The sequence below is a fragment of the Castor canadensis genome, chromosome 10 (genome assembly GCF_047511655.1).
Source record: "Castor canadensis chromosome 10, mCasCan1.hap1v2, whole genome shotgun sequence".
In the NCBI taxonomy this organism is placed as follows: Eukaryota; Metazoa; Chordata; class Mammalia; order Rodentia; family Castoridae; genus Castor; species Castor canadensis.
In genome coordinates this window covers 73,638,038-73,659,725 of record NC_133395.1, presented here as the reverse complement: position 1 = coordinate 73,659,725, position 21,688 = coordinate 73,638,038, and the positions used below count along the sequence as shown (strand labels likewise).

At 37.3% G+C, this 21,688-nt stretch overlaps 1 protein-coding gene across 9 annotated transcripts in view; it reads left to right on the top strand.

The window, feature by feature from the left end:
- The window catches only part of Fry (FRY microtubule binding protein), a 424,076-nt gene that overhangs the window by 243,966 nt on the left and 158,422 nt on the right, over window positions 1-21,688 (top strand). For all 9 annotated transcript variants that reach the window (XM_074043595.1, XM_074043591.1, XM_074043590.1 and 6 more), the window contains 4 exons: window positions 13,970-14,109; window positions 18,274-18,364; window positions 18,585-18,664; window positions 18,782-18,862. In XM_074043595.1, coding sequence (XP_073899696.1) covers window positions 13,970-14,109; window positions 18,274-18,364; window positions 18,585-18,664; window positions 18,782-18,862 — 392 coding nt within the window. The remainder of the gene's footprint in view (window positions 1-13,969; window positions 14,110-18,273; window positions 18,365-18,584; window positions 18,665-18,781; window positions 18,863-21,688) is intronic.

Here is a 21,688-nt window from a genome sequence, read left to right as displayed (position 1 = left end):
CTGAGCAGAACTTGCTGTTCTCCAGAATGCTGGTGAGATGGAGGGCGGTCCCCATCTCTCTGTGTCATAGTTCTGCGTTCTCTACTTATGCCACCTAGCAGGTACTGAGGTGTTCAGAAACCCTTAGTGAATGTGTACGTGATGTTAGAGTCATCATTTTGGAAATGTGGCAGGGGTGGCTCTGTTTTCTTTAGTAATGCAAATATTTAACCTCTGTTTTCTATGGTTTTTTATATTCTTTGTCTGTTTATCCTATTGTTACCATCCTTACCTCAAAAATACTTTAATTATTCTCCATCTTAATGTACCTCATTCTTTTTTCTTTTTTCTGTTTTTTTTTTTTTTGGCAGCACTGGCATTTGAACTCAGGGCCTCACACTTTCTAGGCAGGTGCTTTACTACTTGAGCCAACTCTGCTAGCCTCATACGTTGTTCTTTATTCTCTGGGAAAAGAGTTCTACATTTTAACATTGCCATTAATAGTTATCCCAAATAATTAGGCATAAACACAACTTCTATATTTTAATTCAGCTTTCTATTTCTTTATTTCAACATTAGAGAAAAGAGATAGTATTGAGAATTAGACAGACCTGCCTTTAACTCCCAGCTTTGACACAGAATTAACTAGATGATTTTTAGCCTCTAAAGTGTTAGCTATGGGCTTGCATTATGACACTGTCTGAGAGTTTGGTAGAAGTGTAGACTCTTGACCTTGTCCCAGAGCTACTGAATCTGCATCTTAACAAGACTTCCCAGGTAGTACCTATCTAATAAAAGCTTAAGAAGTTCTGTTTTGTAACATAACTCTATGTATTAAAGATGCTTTAAGAGTGAACCAATAGTTAGGTGGCCATTGAGAACTTGCCATAAGACATAGCATTGCCCTCTGATCTTTAAATAGTAAGTTCTCACATGAACCGAGAGAGAGGACAACTTAAAAAGCCTGTCTCAGTTTAAAGCGATAACAGGACCCCCAAACCGTAGAGAAGCTTGACTGAAATTAGTTCACTTGTGGATTCAGTGGGGAAAAGTTTCAGCAATGCAACTTTTAAAAAGTGACCATTATATTGTGCCTGTGTCCCCTCTAAAAACTCAGGTGTTGCAAAAATGGTAGTTCTAAGAGGTAGGGACTTTGAGGGGTGACTAGGCCATGAAGGCTGTTCCATAGTGAGTAGGTTTAGTGCCAGTATTTAGAGGCTTGACCCAGGGAGATCATCCCCTTATGTCCTTCTAGCTTGTGAGGACACTGTGTTCAAGGCATGTTCTTGGAAGCAGAGACCAATGAACCCCTGCTCTGTCATTTCCTTGATCTTGGACTTTTTATGTGAATAATAAGTTTATGTGTTCACTCTCTCTCTTTCTCCCTCTCCCTCCTTCCCTCCATGTATTTTTTTTCTTTTTTTTTTTTTTTTGAGACAGAGGCTCGCCATGTAGCCCGTGATGACCTTGAACTTTTGGTCCTCCTGCCTCAGCCTCCCCAGTGCTGGGGTTACCAATGCCCAGCTAGTTCCTGTTCTTTATAAATTACCCAGACCCGGCTATTTTGTTATACCATCACAAACAGACTAAGATAGGGCCTGTATGCTGTTTCAACCAAAAAGTTAGTTGTCTCTTAGTCTGAATATTAAACATTCTGATTATGTGGTTCCAAACAGTAGGATTTTAATCTGTGTACAGGAGAAGAGTGTGCTGGAGATCCTTCAGTTGTTTAGATTGCATTTAGTTTCAACAAGTAATAATACAGGTAATTTATGAGTACTTGTCATAAGACTGGTACTGTCCTCTGTACATTTAAACAGCTACTGTTCCCTGTTGATATACTTGTATCAGTTTCTTCTTTTATTTTTATTTATTTAGGCTGTACTGGAGTGTGAACTCAGGGCCTCATGCTTGTAGGCGGGTGCTCTACCACTTGAGCCACTCCACCAGCCTAAATTTCTTCTTTTAAATGATGGTGTACATAGAGCTGGGTTTCTACCCTTTCACTGCCTGATCCTGGAGGATGCTGTTCACTTCACTGCTTAACTAGCCCAGCATTCATTTATCTCTTGCTAGAAGTAGAAGTTTAAAAAGTCATGTATTACTATTTATAATTTATGAAAGAATCCCCTTCTCACATGTTATCCCAATCCAACAACGGAAGAACAGATACCATCATCATCACCTGTTACATTTAATGGACGTGAGACTCAATATTCTATGACTAAAACCTGAAGCAGCCAAGACTGTAATGCCTTTTATTCTATAACCTGTTTGTTTCTAAAAACTAGGATCATGTGAATGTAGATGGGGTGCTTTCAGCAGACAAAGGACTAATATCCTGTATGGACTGTGTTTAGATTAGGTTGCCAATAACAAAATAGCAGTTGCTTGAACAAGACAAAAGTGTATTTCTGTCTCAATTTCAAGAAGTATAGATGAAATCTGCCCAGGATTTATTACTTTATTATATATTAGTAACATTCCTAAGGTCCAGTATAGCTGCTGGGGCTCGACCATTAAATCTGTATGAGGATACATAAATATATAGCAGGAAGGAGAAATGAAAAATAATTATAGAAAAAACAAACAAATTAGAATTCTCCAAAGTTGCGTATACCAGTTTTGCTTCTGTGCAGTTGGCCAAATCTTAATCACATGGCTACAAGTTGTTATATGAAAGATTGCATATTTTACTTTTGGTAACTGTGTGTCCATCTAAAGTTGGGATATTTCATAACTAGGATGGAAAGGAGGCCTGGAGGCATGACTCAAGCAATAGAGTGCCTGCCTAGCAAGTGTGAGGCCTTGGGTTCAAACCCCAGTACTACAAAAAAAAGAGAGAGAGAGAAGTAAAGAAAGAAGGGAAGCATGAGGATTGAATATTAACTACCTTTTTCTGCTAGATATTTTACTAAAATAAAATGCCCAATAAAACTAAAAATATTTATAGTTCTTTACCTCTTTTATCCACTATGGAATTCTTGAATTTGATAATTTTCTAGCATGAATTTAAATATATATATATGCTTAGGGCTGACAGAGTGTCTCAAGTGGTAGAGCACCTGCCTAGCAAGCATGAAGCCCTGAGTTCAAGCTCCAGTGCTGAAGAAAAAAAAGAAAGAAAGAAAAGCAAGCCTAAATATATGTTTGTTTAGAGGCTAAAGCTTCATGTACTCTTTTATATTTGATATCTTTATAGTCTTAACTATTGGCTTAATTATCTCTTAATTTACCCTAATTGCAATTTAACTCTACATAGGATAAGTCTGTTTCATAACTGACAAGATATCTAAATAGGATTAGTTTTTTTTGTGGGATTGGAATTTGAACTCAGGCCTTCAAGTTTACAAAGCAGGCCTCTACCGCTTGAGCCACAACTCCAATCCACTTTGCTCTGGTTATTTTGCAGATGGGGTCTCTGGAAATATTTGCCTGGGCTGGCCCTGGAACCACAATCCTCCTGATCTCGGCCTCCCAGGTAGCTAGGATTACAGGTGTGAGACACTAACATCCAGCTGGATTAATTTTTTCAAGCTCATAGTAGAAGAATCATACTAGTGAATACTCTGCACATTGGATACACTCATTCTCAGAATTTCATTTTTCATTAATTTCAGGAGTGAAATTTGGCCTTTTTTCCCAAAGCCCCAGAGCTGTTAAGCTACCTTATGGAAATCAATGTGAAGGAAGCAGGGGCTTCCTGAAACAGGCCTCAGTCTAATTGGAGAGAGAAAAAAGAAAATTACCAGCTAGTAAGGAAGCTACTACTGGGAGACCCAAGAGTTGTAGGAGCCCAGGGACAGCAGGTTCTGCCTGCCTTGAGAGAGGACCCCATGGAGCAGGCAGAAGAGGTGCCATACACTGTAACTCCAGTCCGAACTTGCAAGAAGGTCATGCCAGGAGCAAGAGTCAGTAAAGGAAGAAGAGATTCCCAACAGCATTTGAAAGATGTGTACTGCCACTGGTTTCTTTTAAGTAGATAAATTAACTGTCAGGGTTTAGCAAGCAAAATGAATGAAAAATTGTCCCATTACTAAAGTAAGTTAGCAAACGTTTATTAATGGTGTAAGTGCTCACACACACACACACAAGAATTTGTTCTCCTGGGACCAGGTCACTAAGAATGTGATTCACATTCCGGAAACTTCTGATCCGGAGAGGCTCTGACCTGGACCCACATGCATTTGCAAGAGCCACATGAATAGTGCAGACAGTGAATGTTTTGAGACTTTAAGGCCAGTTATCTAGAAAAATCTTCCTGAAAAAAAATACTTTGTCAGGTTTCTGAAACAATGGAATGAATAGGATTTTACTGGATATTGATGGTGAAGAAAATAGAAAACTTCAGAAGAAAGAAATGATTTATGCAAAGGCCTTGAACAGAAAGAAGCATTCTAAGTTATCTTTGGGGATAATAAATAGATCAATTACATGCAGAAGGCATGTAATTTTACATCTTCAAAAACAGGTAAAATAATCTCTCATATAAAACGAACACGTGTTAAAGATAATATTTAACTTATTATTAATAAGGGGTGTTACAAGCAGTTCAGAAAAAGAACTTAAAAAGCGACATATCTGTAAATCTGCAACAGAGAAACCAAAGTGCATTCAGAAGCAAAACTGGGTTCTTCCACATGGAAGAGGAAAGTCAAACCTTCACTGGACAGTCTTTTCACATCTATAGACAAAAAAATTCTTATGCATTGCTGTCAGTTATCTACCACTTAAACAGTTTTAAAATAGCTCAAAGGCGTGGGAAGGTCCCCAGACTCAGAACCAGATAACCCCTGGAGAGGTTTGCTTTAAGTTTCCATTGAAACAGTTTTTCCTACAGTCTCTTAAGTGCTGGGACACAGATCAGCTGGCATAGGTAGGAGGGGATCGGTGAGGAACAGCTTAATGCCAGCAGGATGGGACATACCAGTGTCCAGGTGATCTCAGTGACACTTTGAGGTTAACCTGAGGAGGTGGTGTTCATGAAGAAGCAATGGAGAGACACTTGAAGGGAGTGGCATTTAGGGAGCTTGGAATTGATAAAGACTGAAGGCTACAGGGCATGAACTGAAACAGAGGCTGGGAGACTTGTAGGGAAGAATAATCAAACAAAATTACAGAAAATGGAGAAATATGAGTAATTATAGTTTCAAAGCATGATTCAAAATGATTTACACCCAATTTAAATGTTGAATGTCTGGAACATGCTTATTTGCACAAACTATTATAGATAAAAATAAGATAGAATTCCTGTCCTCAAGGAATTCTCAATTCCAAAAGGAAGATAGATGTCTATATAAGGCATCCTGTAATAGGCTAGAGGGAGATGGCAGGTTTTTCTAGGAACTCAGAGAAGGCAGCAGCTAATGGTGCAAGGTAAGGGGGATGAGTCTGACAGGAAGCAATCAAGGATTGCTAACATCTGTCATTCAGGTCAACAAGATGGGGCATGTTAGGAGTCTTTGCCAGTGAAAAGAGCAGAGTGCCAGGGAGTGGCAGGAGTAAAGTTGGAAAGGTGGACTGTGGCTCATTGCTGTGGGTCACAGGCTTTGAAGAGTGTGGACTGTATTCCATGTATTAGGATATTGTCCAGCAGAGGAATGCTATCCTTGAGGGAGAAAGAGAGGAAAGGCTATAAGTTAGTTTTATAGGTGCTGAATTTTCAATGATGGTAGAATGTCTCAAGAGAAATAAGTATAGGGCTCATTTATTTATATGGCCACTCAACAAACAGATTAAAAAGAAAGCAGAGCAAATGAATAAAGAATATCATGGAGAAATACAAAAAATTTAGAATTAAGAGGTAGGATTCAAACTGGGCATGATGATCCACACCTGTAAACCCAGCACTCAGGAGCCTGAGTCAGGAGGATCACAAGTTCAAGGCCAGCCTTGGGCTACATAGAGAGCCCTGTCACAAAAAAAAAAAAAAAAGAGAAAGAGGCCTGAGAAGATGCAGATAGATGTCCAGGTGGCCCCGGCATGACAGTGGTAAAGGGACATTGTGGAAGGTGCAAACAAGGAAGAACTGGAGGTTATCAGTTAGGGGTGCATCAGAAATTGGCTATTCAGGGACATGTCAAATGCATGTTCACAGTTGATAGATTAGTTACCTGAAGCTATTTTTACTTTAAGGGACTTGCTTTCACACCTAGTTTATAGTAGGTGATCAGGATTGGCAACACTTTAAATTAAAAAGCAGTGCGCCAGAAGCAAGTCATGGTACAGTGACGAGGTCCCTTCTGTGATCTCTGGAGAGTGTCCTGAAAATGGGAAGCATGGTAGGGTCTCTAGTTTACTGTCAAGTAAAATTTACAGGGATCCTTTTAAAATAAAAGAGCTAGGATGTTTGATTTTGGATTCTAAGTGAATCAACTAAACTGTGATGAGAGTGGACCTAGGTGGGTGGAGATTGAATGCAGTTCAAATAGCAAGTTAACCCATTTAAAAAGAAAATGAAAACAACCTTCCAAAACAACCCTTCCCTGAAGGAATATGTAGCCCTTCCCAGGTGGAAGATGAATGGGTTAAGGATAGTCACCAGCTAAATGACACTCAGTAGTGAAAACTGTAGCTGTTGAATAAATCACAGAATCTTTATTCTTGCACATAACTTGTAATGTGAACAGAAGACCCTCTGACATTCTCAGTACTATGGTAAAATTGTGAGCCCATGGCAAGTTAAGGGTCAGTCAGTCATCACATTCTGGGCTCCAAGCACATGAAGTTGCAACTGTTTATATCCTGTGCTGGTGTCGTCTCTATAAATTCCAGATAACTTACTCAGACATTCCAAGAATTTCTGTTAGGTTTACTTGTAGATATTACATGTTTTGTGTTTGTGTACTTTTATGGCACCCTAGTTTCTTTTCTTTTTTATTTTTTTGGTGGGACTGTAAGTTGAATTTAGGGCTCTGTGCTTGCAAAGAGGTGATCTACCATTTGAGCCACACCTCTAGTCCATTTTGCTCTGGTTTTTTTGGAGATGGGGAGGAGGGGTTCTCATGAACTATTTGCCCAGGCTGGCCTCAAACCATGATCCCACTAATCTCAGCCTTTCAAGAAGCTTGTATTACAGGCATGAGCCACTAGTCCCTAGTTCTAGTTTCTTTTTTTTTTTTTTTTCTTTTGTAGTTTCTGGGGTTTGAACTCAGGGCCTCACACTTCTCACACTTGCTAGGCAGGTACTCTACCACTTAAGTCACATCTCCAGCCCCTCGGCTCTAGTTTCTTAACATGTAAAAATACCATCCATTACCAGGAAGCACAGGGTGAAATATATCTACAGTAGAGCTAAGGTAGCTTTTTACTGTCTTGAGCAGTCTTACATTTCCTGAAAAGGAAGCAGATGAAATTTTCATGTTTTAATATTGATTCTAATGTTACAATTCAATGAAACTCTGTTTAAATATACAAATAAAAATATAAGCAATTAAGAGTAGAAGCAAACTGGCATTATTAGATTTGTGCTTGAGTGTTACTCAGTGTTTTTTTTTTTCTTTGAGCTACATTCTCACTATGTAGCCCAGGCTGACCTGGAACTCATGATCCTCCTGCCTCAGCCTCCTATTTGCTGAGATTACAGGCATGTACCACCATACATGATGTATTTAGAGTTTCATAAATTATTCTCCAGTGGAACAGTGTTTCATAAAATGAAACAAGATTTTAAAATCAAATGTAGATCTTTTTCTAATTTTGAAGCACAATATATTTAATGTATAGACTTTTACATTTTTAAGGTTTTGTAATAAATTGTCCCTGTTATCACTCAAAAATACTATAATAATAGTGACATGTGATTAAGAGTAAATTGCATTTCAATTGCTTTAATATATCAGTATTTTATGGTATTACACAGTGGGTACCCCAACCCCCAGTTGCTTGGCCACCTGAACTTATTTGAGAAATTAAGCCATCAGTGGAGCTACTTTAAAATTATTCATTAAATAAACCACTTGTGACAAGTCTGCCTTATTACTATAAAATATGGAATGACTCCACTGAGTAATTATTCAAGTATTTATGTGTCAAGTTTCCTTCTTTGCATTTAGCAAGTATAATAAAATGCTTATGAAAAATTAGTGTCTTAGCTATAGCATATATAGTCTATTTATCCACAGAAAGCCAAAGTAAACATGAGAAGATTTACAGAGTAAGTTTAGTGGGCCCCAAACACTGGTATGAAATAGTTGTGTGAATGGGTGCGCTCCTTCTCCTCCTGTGTCCAAGACCTAGCTCATCGATGGTGGAAGAATATGACCATTTAAATGCAACAAGAGCATCTTTGTAAAGGGCTTGCCCTCTTCCAGTCACAGCACAGAGCTAGAATTCATCTCATCATTGGCTCTGCTTCCCGTAAATGAAGGAGTTGAGTAACCAAGAAGCCAGCTAGACCTTCCTCCCTTCCTGAGCTTTGAGGGCCAGGTCTCTGCAAATTCCACCCTTCCTTCCTGAAAGCCTGGCTTCCAAAGGGCAGTAACAGAGAGATGGAAAAAACACACACCCACCCCACACTGACCTTCCATCCTCTGAGGTGCTCTCAGTATATTTGCCATGGAAAGTATGCCTGGTACATCTATACTGAGAATAGCTTCCCAGTGACTTTTTTTAATGGGTAAAGAAAAAGAATTTGTTTTCAGTTTCTTATAGCCAATGTTGGAGAACACCATGGACATTTTCTAAGTGTGGGTTACCCCCAAGTGAAGCATCTGAATGCTGTGTGCTGTACCCAGAGATGTTGAGGAATCAGACATAAGTTTCTATCTTCATGGGCCTGTGGTGGAAAATGGAACTTATAAATAGCTCAGATAGGTTTTTTTTTTAAATAAGCTTTATTTTAGGATGGTTTGGAATTTACAGAAAAATTTAAAAGACAGTATAGACAGTTGCCCTATTAATATCTTATGTTACCATGGTATATCTGTCAGAAATAAACCAGCTTTAGTGCATTATTATAACTAAGTTCTATAACTTATTTGTATTTAATTGGTTTCTCTCTAATATCTTTTTTTCTGTTACCATCTAGAAAAAAATACCACATTATATTTTGTTTTTCTGTTTCCTTAGACCCCCTCCAGATTTAACCAAATACTGTAAAATATAATAGGTGCTTTGGGATTTTATTATCTATTTGACAATTAAGACCATTGACCCATAGTTGAGGACTCTGAATTCTGATCCCTTTTTTCTCTGTGGAAGAAAAATCTTCATGCCCCAATTCAAAGCTTTTACATTTTTTAAAATTTCTTACTTATTTTTTCAATGCTGGAAATCAAACCCAGGACTTCACATATGCTAGGTGACGACTCTGCCACTCAGCTACACTCCCACTCCCAATTCAAAACATTCTAGTCAATGATGACTTAGAGAAATATTCTTTCTTGTGCTGGAATAACTTTAGAAAGAAATAGTTAAATTACTCCCTTGACACACCATGACTTGCTTTCTTCTAACAAGTTACTGTTGGTATATCCACAACCACAACAGGAAAATGTATTCTGGTTATGAATATAACCAGGATGAGAAAAAGGGCACTCTGTTTTGAATGATTTGGGTTGTTTAGAAAAAGCTAATAGTGACTAAATTCACAGGGCATGCTGAATGTAGTAGCCTATTTATTTTTAAACTCTGTTAACCTATGGATGTATATATAACCATTGTTACGGGAAAAGAAGGATAAAATAGTCTATCAAGATATAGAACCTGGGACCAAATGGTAGAACACCTGCCTAGCAAGCATAAGGCCCTAATTTCAAACTCCAATGTCACCAAAAAGAAATAAAATAGATATAGAACCTGTCACCAAAAAGAAATAAAATAGATATAGAACCTGAGGAAGAAAGCCATAATTGTTTTGTTCAATCTAAAGGACTTCTTTGGGAAATTAAGAAGGTAAATATGGTTGATGTATTCCCTATACAAGAAAGAATGTAAAATTTTTAAACTGGTTGAACCCATCATAAGAAAGGGACTAAGGCAGAAGGAAAATAGAGGAGATGAGCCAAATTGAGCTAAATACATATAAATATGAAAGTGCCACAAGGAAACTCTCTGTGTAGCTATCTTAAACAACCAAAAATGTCTTTTCTTCTTCTTCTTGTTTTCTTATACATAATCAGAAAACAGGAGGGCACAACAGATCTTGCCTGGGGGTTTGGTACCCATGGGAGGGGAGAAGAGATGGGGAAATGGTAAAAGAGGGTGAATATGGTGCAAATACTGTGTACACATGTATATAATGGAAAACGATATCTGTTGAAACTATTCTAGGAATGGAGGGAAACGGGTATGAAGGAGAATAGTGGAGAGGGTACATTCAAGTACAATATATTTGATATAGTATAAGAATTTGTGTAAATGCCACAATGTACCCCCACCCAGCACAACAATTTTAAAAAATGGAAAAAATAAGTCTAGCCTGCTTAACTACAGACATAGGATACCTATACCTACAGGTTTCCATTTCTTCTGCCACCTCCTTATCACTGCATGACAGGAACCTTGCAGTGACCTCATTCAGGTTGTGTGTGTGTATGTGTGTGTGTGTGTGTGTGTGTGTGTCTTCTCCTATACATCAATGCTAACTTAAATCCCCCAAACTCCTTTTTTATGAGCTTATTTCCCTATTCAAAAATCTGAAGGAGCTTCCCATTTTCTAGAGAAAACACTTTCAACATATCAACCCCCCCACACTTTCATCACATTAATCTTTATTATCATTGTCAGCAAAGCATTATTTTTTTGCCTTCATTATCATCATAGGCTTTCCTTGGGTCTTAGCATATTTTATTTCTTGATTCATCTTAAGTTTCTACTCTTTCTTAAAAGTCTCAGATAAAACCCTATCTTTGTTCCTCTTAAGCTCCTACCTTCCCTCTCTCTAGTGGTCTGTCTCTCTTGAGAACCCTGGTTTCAACCTCACCTTATGTTGGTCAGTTTCCTCCTGGTCTTATTTTCTATGTGCACTTACTTATATAGTGTCTTTACCAAATAGCAATCAGACCACGTAAATGATTTTTCATTCTTTTTATTGAACTTAATGTATCATGAACATTTTTGAAATGTGGTTTTTAATGGTTTCATAAACAGCCTATACTATTTAGGTTGCTTGTATTTTTTTTGTCTATAAGGACTACTATGCGGAACATTCTTGCTCATATTTAGTTAAGCACTCTAGATACATTCTAAGTGACCTGCTAGAGTGCTTTTTACTGGGTTCTTCATTGTAGTTCCAAATTACCTTCCCAGTATGTATGCCAGGTTTTTTTCTATCAGCAGTGTATGAACATGTCCATTTTACTACTGCTTATCAGTACTGGGCATTATAATTTGCTTATACTGTTTGTTATTAAGTACTTAAAGCCTATCTCATTGTGGTTGTACACGGTCTAGACACAAGGCCTTAATCTGATAAGCGTTCTGTAAATATTTCCTTCCAGGGTTAGGTGTGTGGCTCAAGTGGTAGAGCATCTGCCTAGGAAGTGTGAGGCCTTGAGTTTAAATCCTAGTACAGGACAAAGAATACATATATTTCCTTCTTTTCTGCAACTTATGTTTTGTCACTTTATTGACAGTGTCTTCTAAATGCAGAAGCTTTTAGTTTTGGCAAATTTTAGTCTATCACATTTTTTTTTGTGTGAGACCCTATCTTTATTTTATTTATTTATTTGTTTGTTTATTTATTTATTTATTTTTATTGTTTTATTATTCATATGTGCATATAAGGCTTGGGTCATTTCTCCCCCCTGCCCCCACCCCCTCCCTTACCACCCACTTCGCCCCCTCTTTCTCCCCCCCACCCCCTCAATACCCAGCAGAAACTATTTTGCCCTTATTTCTAATTTTGTTTTAGAGAGAGTATAAGCAATAATAGGAAGGAACAAGGGTTTTTGCTGGTTGAGATAAGGATAGCTATACAGGAAGTTGACTCACATTGATTTCCTGTGCGTGTGTGTTATCTTCTAGGTTAATTCTTTTTGATCTAACCTTTTCTCTAGTTCCTGGTCCCCTTTTCCTGTTGGCCTCAGTTGCTTTTAAGGTATCTGCTTTAGTTTCTCTGCATTAAGGGCAACAAATGCTAGCAAATTTTTTTAAATGTCTTACCTATCCTCACCCCTCCCTTGTGTGCTCTCGCTTTTATCATGTGCTCAAAGTCCAATCCCCTTGCTGTGTTTGCCCTTGATCTAATGTCCACATATGAGGGAGAACATACGATTTTTGGTCTTTTGGGCCAGGCTAACCTCACTCAGAATGATGTTCTCCAGTTCCATCCATTTACCAGCGAATGATAACATTTCGTTCTTCTTCATGGCTGCATAAAATTCCATTGTGTATAGATACCACATTTTCTTAATCCATTCGTCAGTGGTGGGGCATCTTGGCTGTTTCCATAACTTGGCTATTGTGAATAGTGCCGCAATAAACATGGGTGTGCAGGTGCCTCTGGAGTAACCTGTGTCACAGTCTTTTGGGTATATCCCCAAGAGTGGTATTGCTGGATCAAATGGTAGATCAATGTTTAGTTTTTTAAATAGCCTCCAAATTTTTTTCCAGAGTGGTTGTACTAGTTTACATTCCCACCAGCAGTGTAAGAGGGTTCCTTTTTCCCCCGCATCCTCACCTGTTGTTGGTGGTGTTGCTGATGATGGCTATTCTAACAGGGGTGAGGTGGAATCTTAGTGTGGTTTTAATTTGCATTTCCTTTATAGTCTATCAAATTTTGTAACAGACTTTGCTTTGGTGTCATACCTACAACATTTTTTTTTCTTTTTGAGATCATTTCTTGTATTTATTTCTTTTTATTTTTTATTTTATTTTATTTTATCATTTTTATATTCACTTACATGTGTCCTATGACATTCTTGTGTAATCCAAAATCACAAAGATTTTCTCTCCTGTTTTCTTCAGAAGTTTTAGGTTTTAAACATAGATTTTAGACTCATTTTGAGTAAATTTTTGCATATGGTATGAGATCTGGATTGAGGTTTTTTTTTTTTTTATTAAGTTTTTTTGGCAGTACTTCGTTTGAACTCAAGGTCTCATGCTTGCTAGGAAGGCACTCTACCACGTGAGCCATCGGCCAGACCGGCTGAGGTTCATTTTTTTTGTCTATAGTAATTAGTAAAAGATCAGGTGTGTTTCCAGATAAAGAGATTAGAATAACCAGTCTATCAAAGGTGTGTTTGTTGTCTCAAGAAGAATGGAAAAAGCCAGCTACAGTGGCTCATGCCTATAATCCTCACTACTCAGAAGTCTGAGATTAGGAACATCGTAGTTCAAGGCCAGCCCAGGCAAGTAGTCCACAAGACCTGATCTCCAAAACAACCAGAGCAAAATGGACTGGAAGTGTGACTCAAGCAGTAGAGCACCTGCATAAAACCCTGAGTTCAAACCCCAATCCCACAAAAAAAAAAAAGAAGAAGAAGAAAACAAGAGGAAAGGTTTGTCTCATTTCTATCTTGAGTTTAATTTGGGGCATACCTCAGATGAATACTTACCAACAGAAAAGAGTAATTATTATCACAACATAGGTTATTTGTCTGGGGGACGCATTGCTTATTTCATATAGCAATTAATATGATTGCATTTATATTTATTTACACCACAAGCATTTTTGATGACCTATGATATACAAAGTACTTGGTACTTTAAGAACTTCTTGTACAAGACACAAGGTAGATGCTGTGGGGAAATAATTTCTTTGTGGTAGCATAAATAACTTGGATGCAATTAACATCTGATTTCTAGAATGAAAGGGAGTCAAAGTAATTAACTTCTTTGAACCACAAAATCACTATTATATGAGGAACGTCTGTCAGCACTGAGAGACTTGTTCTCTTGGGAATGTCATAAGAATGATTATGAAAGGACTGTAATAAATAAGAAATCTTTGTAGCGACTATTGCTTAAGGTTATTTGTGAACTAGAAAGTCTCTCAGTAATTGGGATGCCACCCAGGCCTTCTAATCGCCTGCATCTTTCCCTGTAGGTCATCAGCTCCATGAGCTCCCTTTCTGAGTACTGCCTGCCTTCCATTCTGAGAACACTGTTTGACTGGTTTAAAAGGCAAAATGGCATTGAAGATGAATCACATGAATACAGACCAAGAACAAGCAATAAATCAAAAAGGTACATTTCTTTCATGTAAGGATTGTGTTTTTTTCCCTTAAGAAACAAATCAAAATGAGAATTATCTCAGGCCTTCCTAACTCTGCACAAGGATACCTAGCAGGGACTGCAGGCCCACCTGTTCTGGGACAGGTAACACATTTGGAGCACCTTCTCACTGCCAGTACTCACAGGATGGAAATTCACCTGCAGCCTTATCTTGACATTGGTGAGGATACCAATGTCACCACCTTCCTCCTTCTTTCCTCTGCCAGCTCCCCTCCAATCTACACCCAAAAGCAGGAGGTTGACATGGGCCCTAGGTGACAAGCTGAGACATTTTAGTCCTGGCCCAAGTAACCTTGAGTGTTCCGTGAACTGCAGCAAATGGGTGCTGGGCTGCAAGCTGGTGGGAGTGCTGGGGCTGCCACACCAAAGTAGCCATGTGACTGGGCAGCTCCCACCTGTCTCTGGGAGCTCAGATAGTGGTGATTGTTGTACAATGCTGGGATTATAGTGAAAACACTAAATGTTTTGGTGAGCAGAATGGGGAAGTTAGAATCACACCTCTGACTTCTCCTTCCTGCTAAGAATGGTATGTATACCTGTCCTGTGGCCACTGTCCCTTGTTGGTTTGAAAAGTAGAACTTGCTGCTGCATGAGCACTTCAGCAGCCATGAAACTTAAGATCCTCCTGTGGTCAAATTTTAGGTAAACGTGTTTAACATCATGTTTGAAATCAATCCACTACAGCAATGCAGTGGATACGAGAAATACTAATTAAAAAAAAAAAAACTAAGAGGTTATTTTTAAAAGTGGTTAGATTTCTCTACATGAATTGGGTATGCATTTTAAAAGTGCTTTGAAAGACAGTAAACTGAAAAGCAGAATTAACTACTTCTTTCTGAGTGACTTATCCCTCTCATTTTTCTTAACAGTCCTCGTACTTTTAAATTATACAGAGAGACTTCTTTTTAAATTTACCAAATGTATTTTATCCAGATTTGTAACTTAGTTTTATAATATGCTTGAGTTCATGCAAGATTTAATCATCCATTTTTCATTTTGTTTGATAGTAATAACTTTTTCTTACTTTTGAAAGAGAAAAATTTTAATGAACTATAATATACGTAATATATCAAACTCACTGTACTGAAATATATATATATATATATATATTCAATGTTTTTACTATATTCCCAGCATTGTACAACCATCATCACTATCTAGTTCTAGAACATTTTTATCACTCCAAAAAGAAACCCTGTGCCCATTAGTGGTCTCTTTTCATAAATACCTTTATTTTTCATTTTTTTTAGTATATATTTATTGTACAGGGGTCCTGATTCACTGTGACAATTCCAAATAGGCTTGCATTGGTTAGAAATGCCTTTTTAAATTTATTAAAATAAAGACAGAATTTCCATTCTGTATCTGAAAATGGCCCATACTCTGTGACCAGTAAGTGTACAGGGTCATTTTATTTTTCCCATCTTACATGTTAGCTGGTTGAACAAGTGTGAGACTTCCATTGGGGTGAGTAGTAGTATAGCAGTTGTGTGAATAGAAGTGAATTTTAGTCTTGTGCCTCTTGTTTTGTCAGAATTTAGTTATTAAAACTAGATTTTGCATGAATTGATTTCTTGATGGATTGAAAATAGGTTTTTCAGTTGTATTACGGATTATTTTCAGGTGATCAAAGTAACTACTGAGATCCAATGCCTACAGAATCAAGAATGTAAAATTTCCCCAGCAGCATTTTAGTTACATTTTGACCATTTCAAATGAGAAAGAATGTGTACCTGGGAAGCTGGGCTTGGTGGTGAATGCCTGTAATCCCAGCCCTTGAGGGTGAAGCAGAAAGATGTTGATCTGGAGGCCAGTTTGGGCTACACAGCCAGTTTAAGGCCAGACTAAGTTAAAAAAAAAAAATGGTGTGCCTGGGGAAAAGCCAAAAGAATGAGGATCTTAGAGCATGATGTAGCTGAGATGTAGCTAAAAGAGGAATTTTAGGGAGGGACCTAGACAACTGGAAATAGTCAGATGGGAAGGGTAGACATTGGGTTATGATTTCTAAGATTAGTATAATATCAACATTTTGATTGCCAAATAAATTTGTCAAATGCCGCTGGCTCCCAGCAGTTAGAACTCAGTTTGTCAGTAAAGTTGAATTCACCATTGGAAACGTATATATCCTTCATTTGAAAGCATGCCTTAGCTTGTGAGATGAAATAGAATCAGAGGTTTAAGTACTTTTCTGGCAAGGATTGCTCCTTTCTCAGGGTCCTCTGGCCACTTTGGGAGACACAAAATGTTCTGTGTACCTTTTTGGGAGGTCTCTTTTCTTCTGCTTCCAACTTCCTGTTTCCTTATTCTGTGATATGATGGATATAAGGCCTAACTAGTAAATACCCTCCTTTTTAATGTAGCTCTATACAGAAAGTGTCCCTTTCACTGGCACTTTTTATTCTAGTGGATCTTGAAGGACTTCACATAGATAGTTTTGTCTGCCCCTCTTCATCCTGTCAGGGCTATTCATAAATGATCCTAACTGAATGATTTCCCCTGGATACATGAAGCCAGAGCTTTTCTTGTTAGCTCGTCTGACTTGTTCAATCTGACTTGCAACTGCAAGGCACCTCCAGAAGTTCTTTTTTATATCTTAAACACCATCTTCCTTTCCTCTCATTTGCTTTCAATTGAAGACAAAAGGATTCCATGTTTAAGATAATCTTGACTTATTTTTAAAATATCTGCCCAACAAATCCAAATTCTGTCATCTTTCTTCAACAAGTATTGAGTGTTGATGTGTTTCAGAGATTATGCAAAATACTTACACGCTTTATCTCCTCAAACCTTTACCATTATGTATATTCTTAATCCCAAAATCCAAAATCAGAAATTCTCCAAAATGTGAAATTTTTTGAGCACCAACATGCTGCCTCAAGGAAAGAGGTACACATGGCTCTCCTTGAGAGACCTAGCCTCGTGGGACAGATCACAGTCAAAACACAAGCACACTGAAAATACTGTGGAATTACCTTTAGAATACGTGTATATGAGGTATAAATGAAATTCATGTTTAGACTTGGGTCCCACCTCCAAGATATCTCATTATGTGTATACCAATGCTCAAAAATCTGAAGAAATCAGAAATCCAAAGCACTTCTGGTCCCAAGCATTTTGATAAGGGGCACTCAACCTGTAAGATTATTATTCCCATGTTGTAGATGAAGAAATCACTGGTAAGTAGAAGAGGCAAGGTTTTAAGCCAGGGTTGTTCCATACAAAGGCCAATGCTCTTATCCACAATTCTGGGCCAAGGGACCCAACATTCATCATCTGTCATCATTCAGTTTCAGATGTGTTCTCAGTCATGGTTAACAAATAGAAGATGATGGGCTGGAAGGGCACATTTCTATCCTTTGACAATTCTGTTTCTACTTCATAACTTGTTAATGAGCGCAAGTGACTCCACTTATCCTCTCTTCCCCCTTTGTTCACTTTTAAGCCTTTTTTCCAGCATTCCTTCTCTTCTTTCCTCCTTGTGCCAAATCTCAAGTGGCAAAAGGACAAAAGGAAGAGACTAGGGTGGGGGAGGGGATGAGCAAGGAAAAAGGATACTGATCTTTTTTTCATTCCCTGTTGTCCTGCTCCAATTGGTAACCATAGTTGTTCCCTCTTATTTGCTCCTTTCCTAAGATCCCTTCAATGCATTCCTTCCATGTGGCACCTCTGGCTCGTGTGTGCATTTATTCCTGACTTGCAAGGTACCATAGAAAAGTCCACAAGATGAGGTTATGGACTCACAAGTAGCTGCTCAAGTTTACATGGTTGGAAATTTTAAATTTGGGGAGAGGTTTTTTTTTTTTTTTGTCTTTTCTTTTTTGGTGCTGGGATCAAACCCAGGACCTCACACATGCTAGGCAAGTGCTATACCACCGAGCTACATTCCAGCCCAGAAATTTTAAATTTGAAGTCAACTATGCTTGACTTCAAATCCCTTGTTTACCCACTGTACCACAGTGATGACAGAAAAAGCATCAATGTGTACTTAACCATTGTGATCTCGTAGTAACAAAATGGGTTTTCAGTCCACTGGAATTGAGTCCTAGATTTATGATGAGTACTATCATTCTGAAAATATCTTCAACATCATTTAATGTGATTTTTAAAATTTTACAGTGATGAACAGCAGCGAGATTATTTAATGGAAAGACGGGACCTCGCCATTGATTTTATTTTTTCGTTAGTATTAATAGAAGTTTTGAAACAGGTGGGTAATTAGTTTATTGTTACTTTTAGTTAACATCTCTTAATCTAAAAACTGCTTAAGTCTTAAGTTTATTAAATTATTTACAAATTGCAAATCCTGGATGATATGAATTATATTTATTGATGGGTTATAGGTCGCTATAGGTCACATATAGTTATTGGAAGTACTGATATACTCTTTAATATTGCCTTCCAAATTCAAAGTTATCTTTTTCTTTCAGATTCCTCTTCATCCTGTAATAGACAGTTTAATACATGATGTTATTAACTTGGCTTTCAAGCACTTTAAATACAAAGAAGGGTAAGATGATTTCTCACCTTATAATGTTGGAGAACTTGGGTGTTTAAAACTAAATCAGTGGTTTGCTCTTCTCGGGTGAACTAGGATCCCTAACTTGTCTAATTATGCCTTACTTAGGTATCTTGGTCCTAACACTGGCAATATGCACATTGTGGCTGACCTGTATGCAGAAGTCATTGGAGTGTTGGCACAAGCTAAGTAAGTGAACTTCATAGCCCTTGACCATGAAAACTGAATGCTTCTAACCTAAGGGAAAGTGTGGAGTGTGAGCCAGTATGGAACTAGGATTTCTTTTGCCATGTATGCCCTGTTCCTGAAACTAACTAGAGGCTCCTTCAAGGCAGATACCAAACTTACCTTTTTCTCTTTGCCATTCAGCAAGATCCTACTGAACCCACGAGTTTCATACTACTTCTTCAAAGAAAGAAATGGACTAACCAAATTACTTTCCTCTCTACCCAAATATTCCAAAGTTTATCAGTTTTCCCAATTTTGTTTTCTATAATCCATGAGGGGGTGGTTACAATCTATCATTATGAGTGGGAAAATTCCATTCTTGAATATCCCTTTTACTATAGACCTTACTTAATTCAACTGAGCTAAAATTGTCCCAGACACTGTCATGGAAACAAGTCAGGGAAAAAATTCTTACTACTAAATTTATCTGGCCCTATAATGCTACTTAACAGGCTAGAACAAAGTTAGGGTAGACTATTAGCAATAATATACTTCTTCCAAAAGTGATGTCACACCCCTTCTTGCCCATCTTCATTTTATCCAACCCTGAGGGAAATCAGGCAAGACCCTGAATGTCTAGATTAGGCAAGATGAGCTAGAGACGTAATTTGAATTCAAGCCAGGACATCAGCTTACAGCTGCAGTGATGCCCCGATCCTTGTGAAATGCAATCCTCAGAAAGAGATTTTTATCTTCAAGAGATGGAATTTCTTAACTTAGTAGCATGGAAACACATAATTTATCAAAAAAATTTTTTAACTAATTATTCAGTGACCAGACCCAATTAAAACATGGATAAGAACTCAGGAAATAAATCCCATATATCTGTTAGTATGATTCTTTTTTAGCTCTAATCTAGTTTACCTCCTTATTCTGACAATCTATTTTTTTTTCCTAACACATAACACATCAGTGTTAGAAGGTAGAGAAGGAACTTCTAGACCATACACTGCCACCAGTGAGAAACATCAGGGTCAAAGACTGACAACAACTGAGGGGAACAAAACCCAGCCAAAGCATACATGAAAACTAAATGATAAAGTAATCTAACCATTTTGCATGAGACAGTATTGTAACTTTGATTAGTCTATTATGATAATTGTGGTTCTGAGTCATTAAGGAAAAAAGGACTAATCCATTTTGGAGAGATTTCCATTGCAATAGGGTAGTAAGTTAGTTGGCATTCAACTAAACAAGCTGCACTTATCTGACAATTAATTTATACCTATCTACCTCATTTCTAAAAAAAAGACTTAGAAAAGGAGATATTAATATGTATATTTGCTGATTTGTCAAAGTGTGAAAATCTCAATAAATTCCTTTGTAATTATCCAATTCTTCTTTGCTACCATTTGGAAAGTTTAATATGCCAAAAATGGCTTTTTGTCTTTTTCTTAGTTTTTATGAATTATACATGACAATATTGAATACTGTCAAATGACCTTCCTTAGCTACATAGATTATGAATGAATTGAGAAGCAATTCATTAAGCAATGTTTGAAGGTTGTAGGAATTTCCATGTTAGGTTAGATCTGTGACCCACCAAGCCAGTCTTTTTGCCAACAGTGGCCTTTTTTACATTTGTGATATCATTATTGGCCCTGACTGCAATAGTTAAGGGTAAGAAATGTGTCACTTCAGACGATGCTCCAGTACTTTCCAGTCACTGACAAACTCCTTCGCTCCTGTCTTTAAGGGAAAATGTTTGCTATTAAGTGATATTAGCACATAGTACTGACTTTTTCAAAGTCAATGAAGTTAAAACTAGATTTTTAGAAGTACTGCAGCCAGGTGCTTTTGGAATAAGCACAGACTCAAACAGACTGTGATATGTTCTCAACCAGGCAGTGTATAGTTAACCTTTATTGACAGGTGGTAGAATCTTAAATTAGTGTCATACCATGAATTATCTCATTACTTTTCTCTCCTACTTAGAGAGACGTACTTTAGAGACGTACTGTTTCCCATGTTCTTCAGGGGGAAAAGGATGTATATTTATCCGCTATACTGTGATTGACTTTTTTCTTTTTATTAAATTGAATAATATAATCATTCTAATTTTGGATTTCATATCTAGTTCCCATGGCAATAGATATGAAATATGAAATGTTTTCCTCATTATGACTTTAGTAATTAAGGCTTAGTTTGGTCTTTGAATTTTAGCAGAATCACTCATTTTAATCTCACTGGTAATAATGTTGCTTAATTACTGTCATTAAGAAATGTTTTGCTATATAAGAGATATTCAAAAACAGTATTGACTTTTTTCAAAGCCTATTAAGTTAAAATTAGATTTTCTAAGCAATTTGGTTAAAATCTGGCCTATTCATTTAAACGGTGATTGCTTCTAAGAGTCATAGGTTTTTTTTTTCTTTTTTTGGCAGTACTGGGGTTTAAACTCAGGGCCTTACCCTTGCTCAGGCCTGCACTATACCAGTTGAGTCACATCCCTAGCCCCATAGATTTTAAAAGTACCTTCTCTTTATGTGACATATTCTTATTCTGTATATTTTTGTACTGTATACATATGTAATATATATTTTAAAGCTGAGGTTTATTTTATGTGAATTTTATAGTATGCCAAAGATTGAGTAATCATTTAGCTCTATATTTACTAAATAGGGTAACAAATAGTAAATAATAAGGAAAGATCATTTAAAAACTTGTTTTTCCCTAACATTATTGTAAAATGGATTTTAAGTGGAAATATATTTTCAGATTACTTTTATGCTAAAATAATACATTTCTGTCATTTGAGAATTTTAAAAGTAACTCAGTGGATAAGGC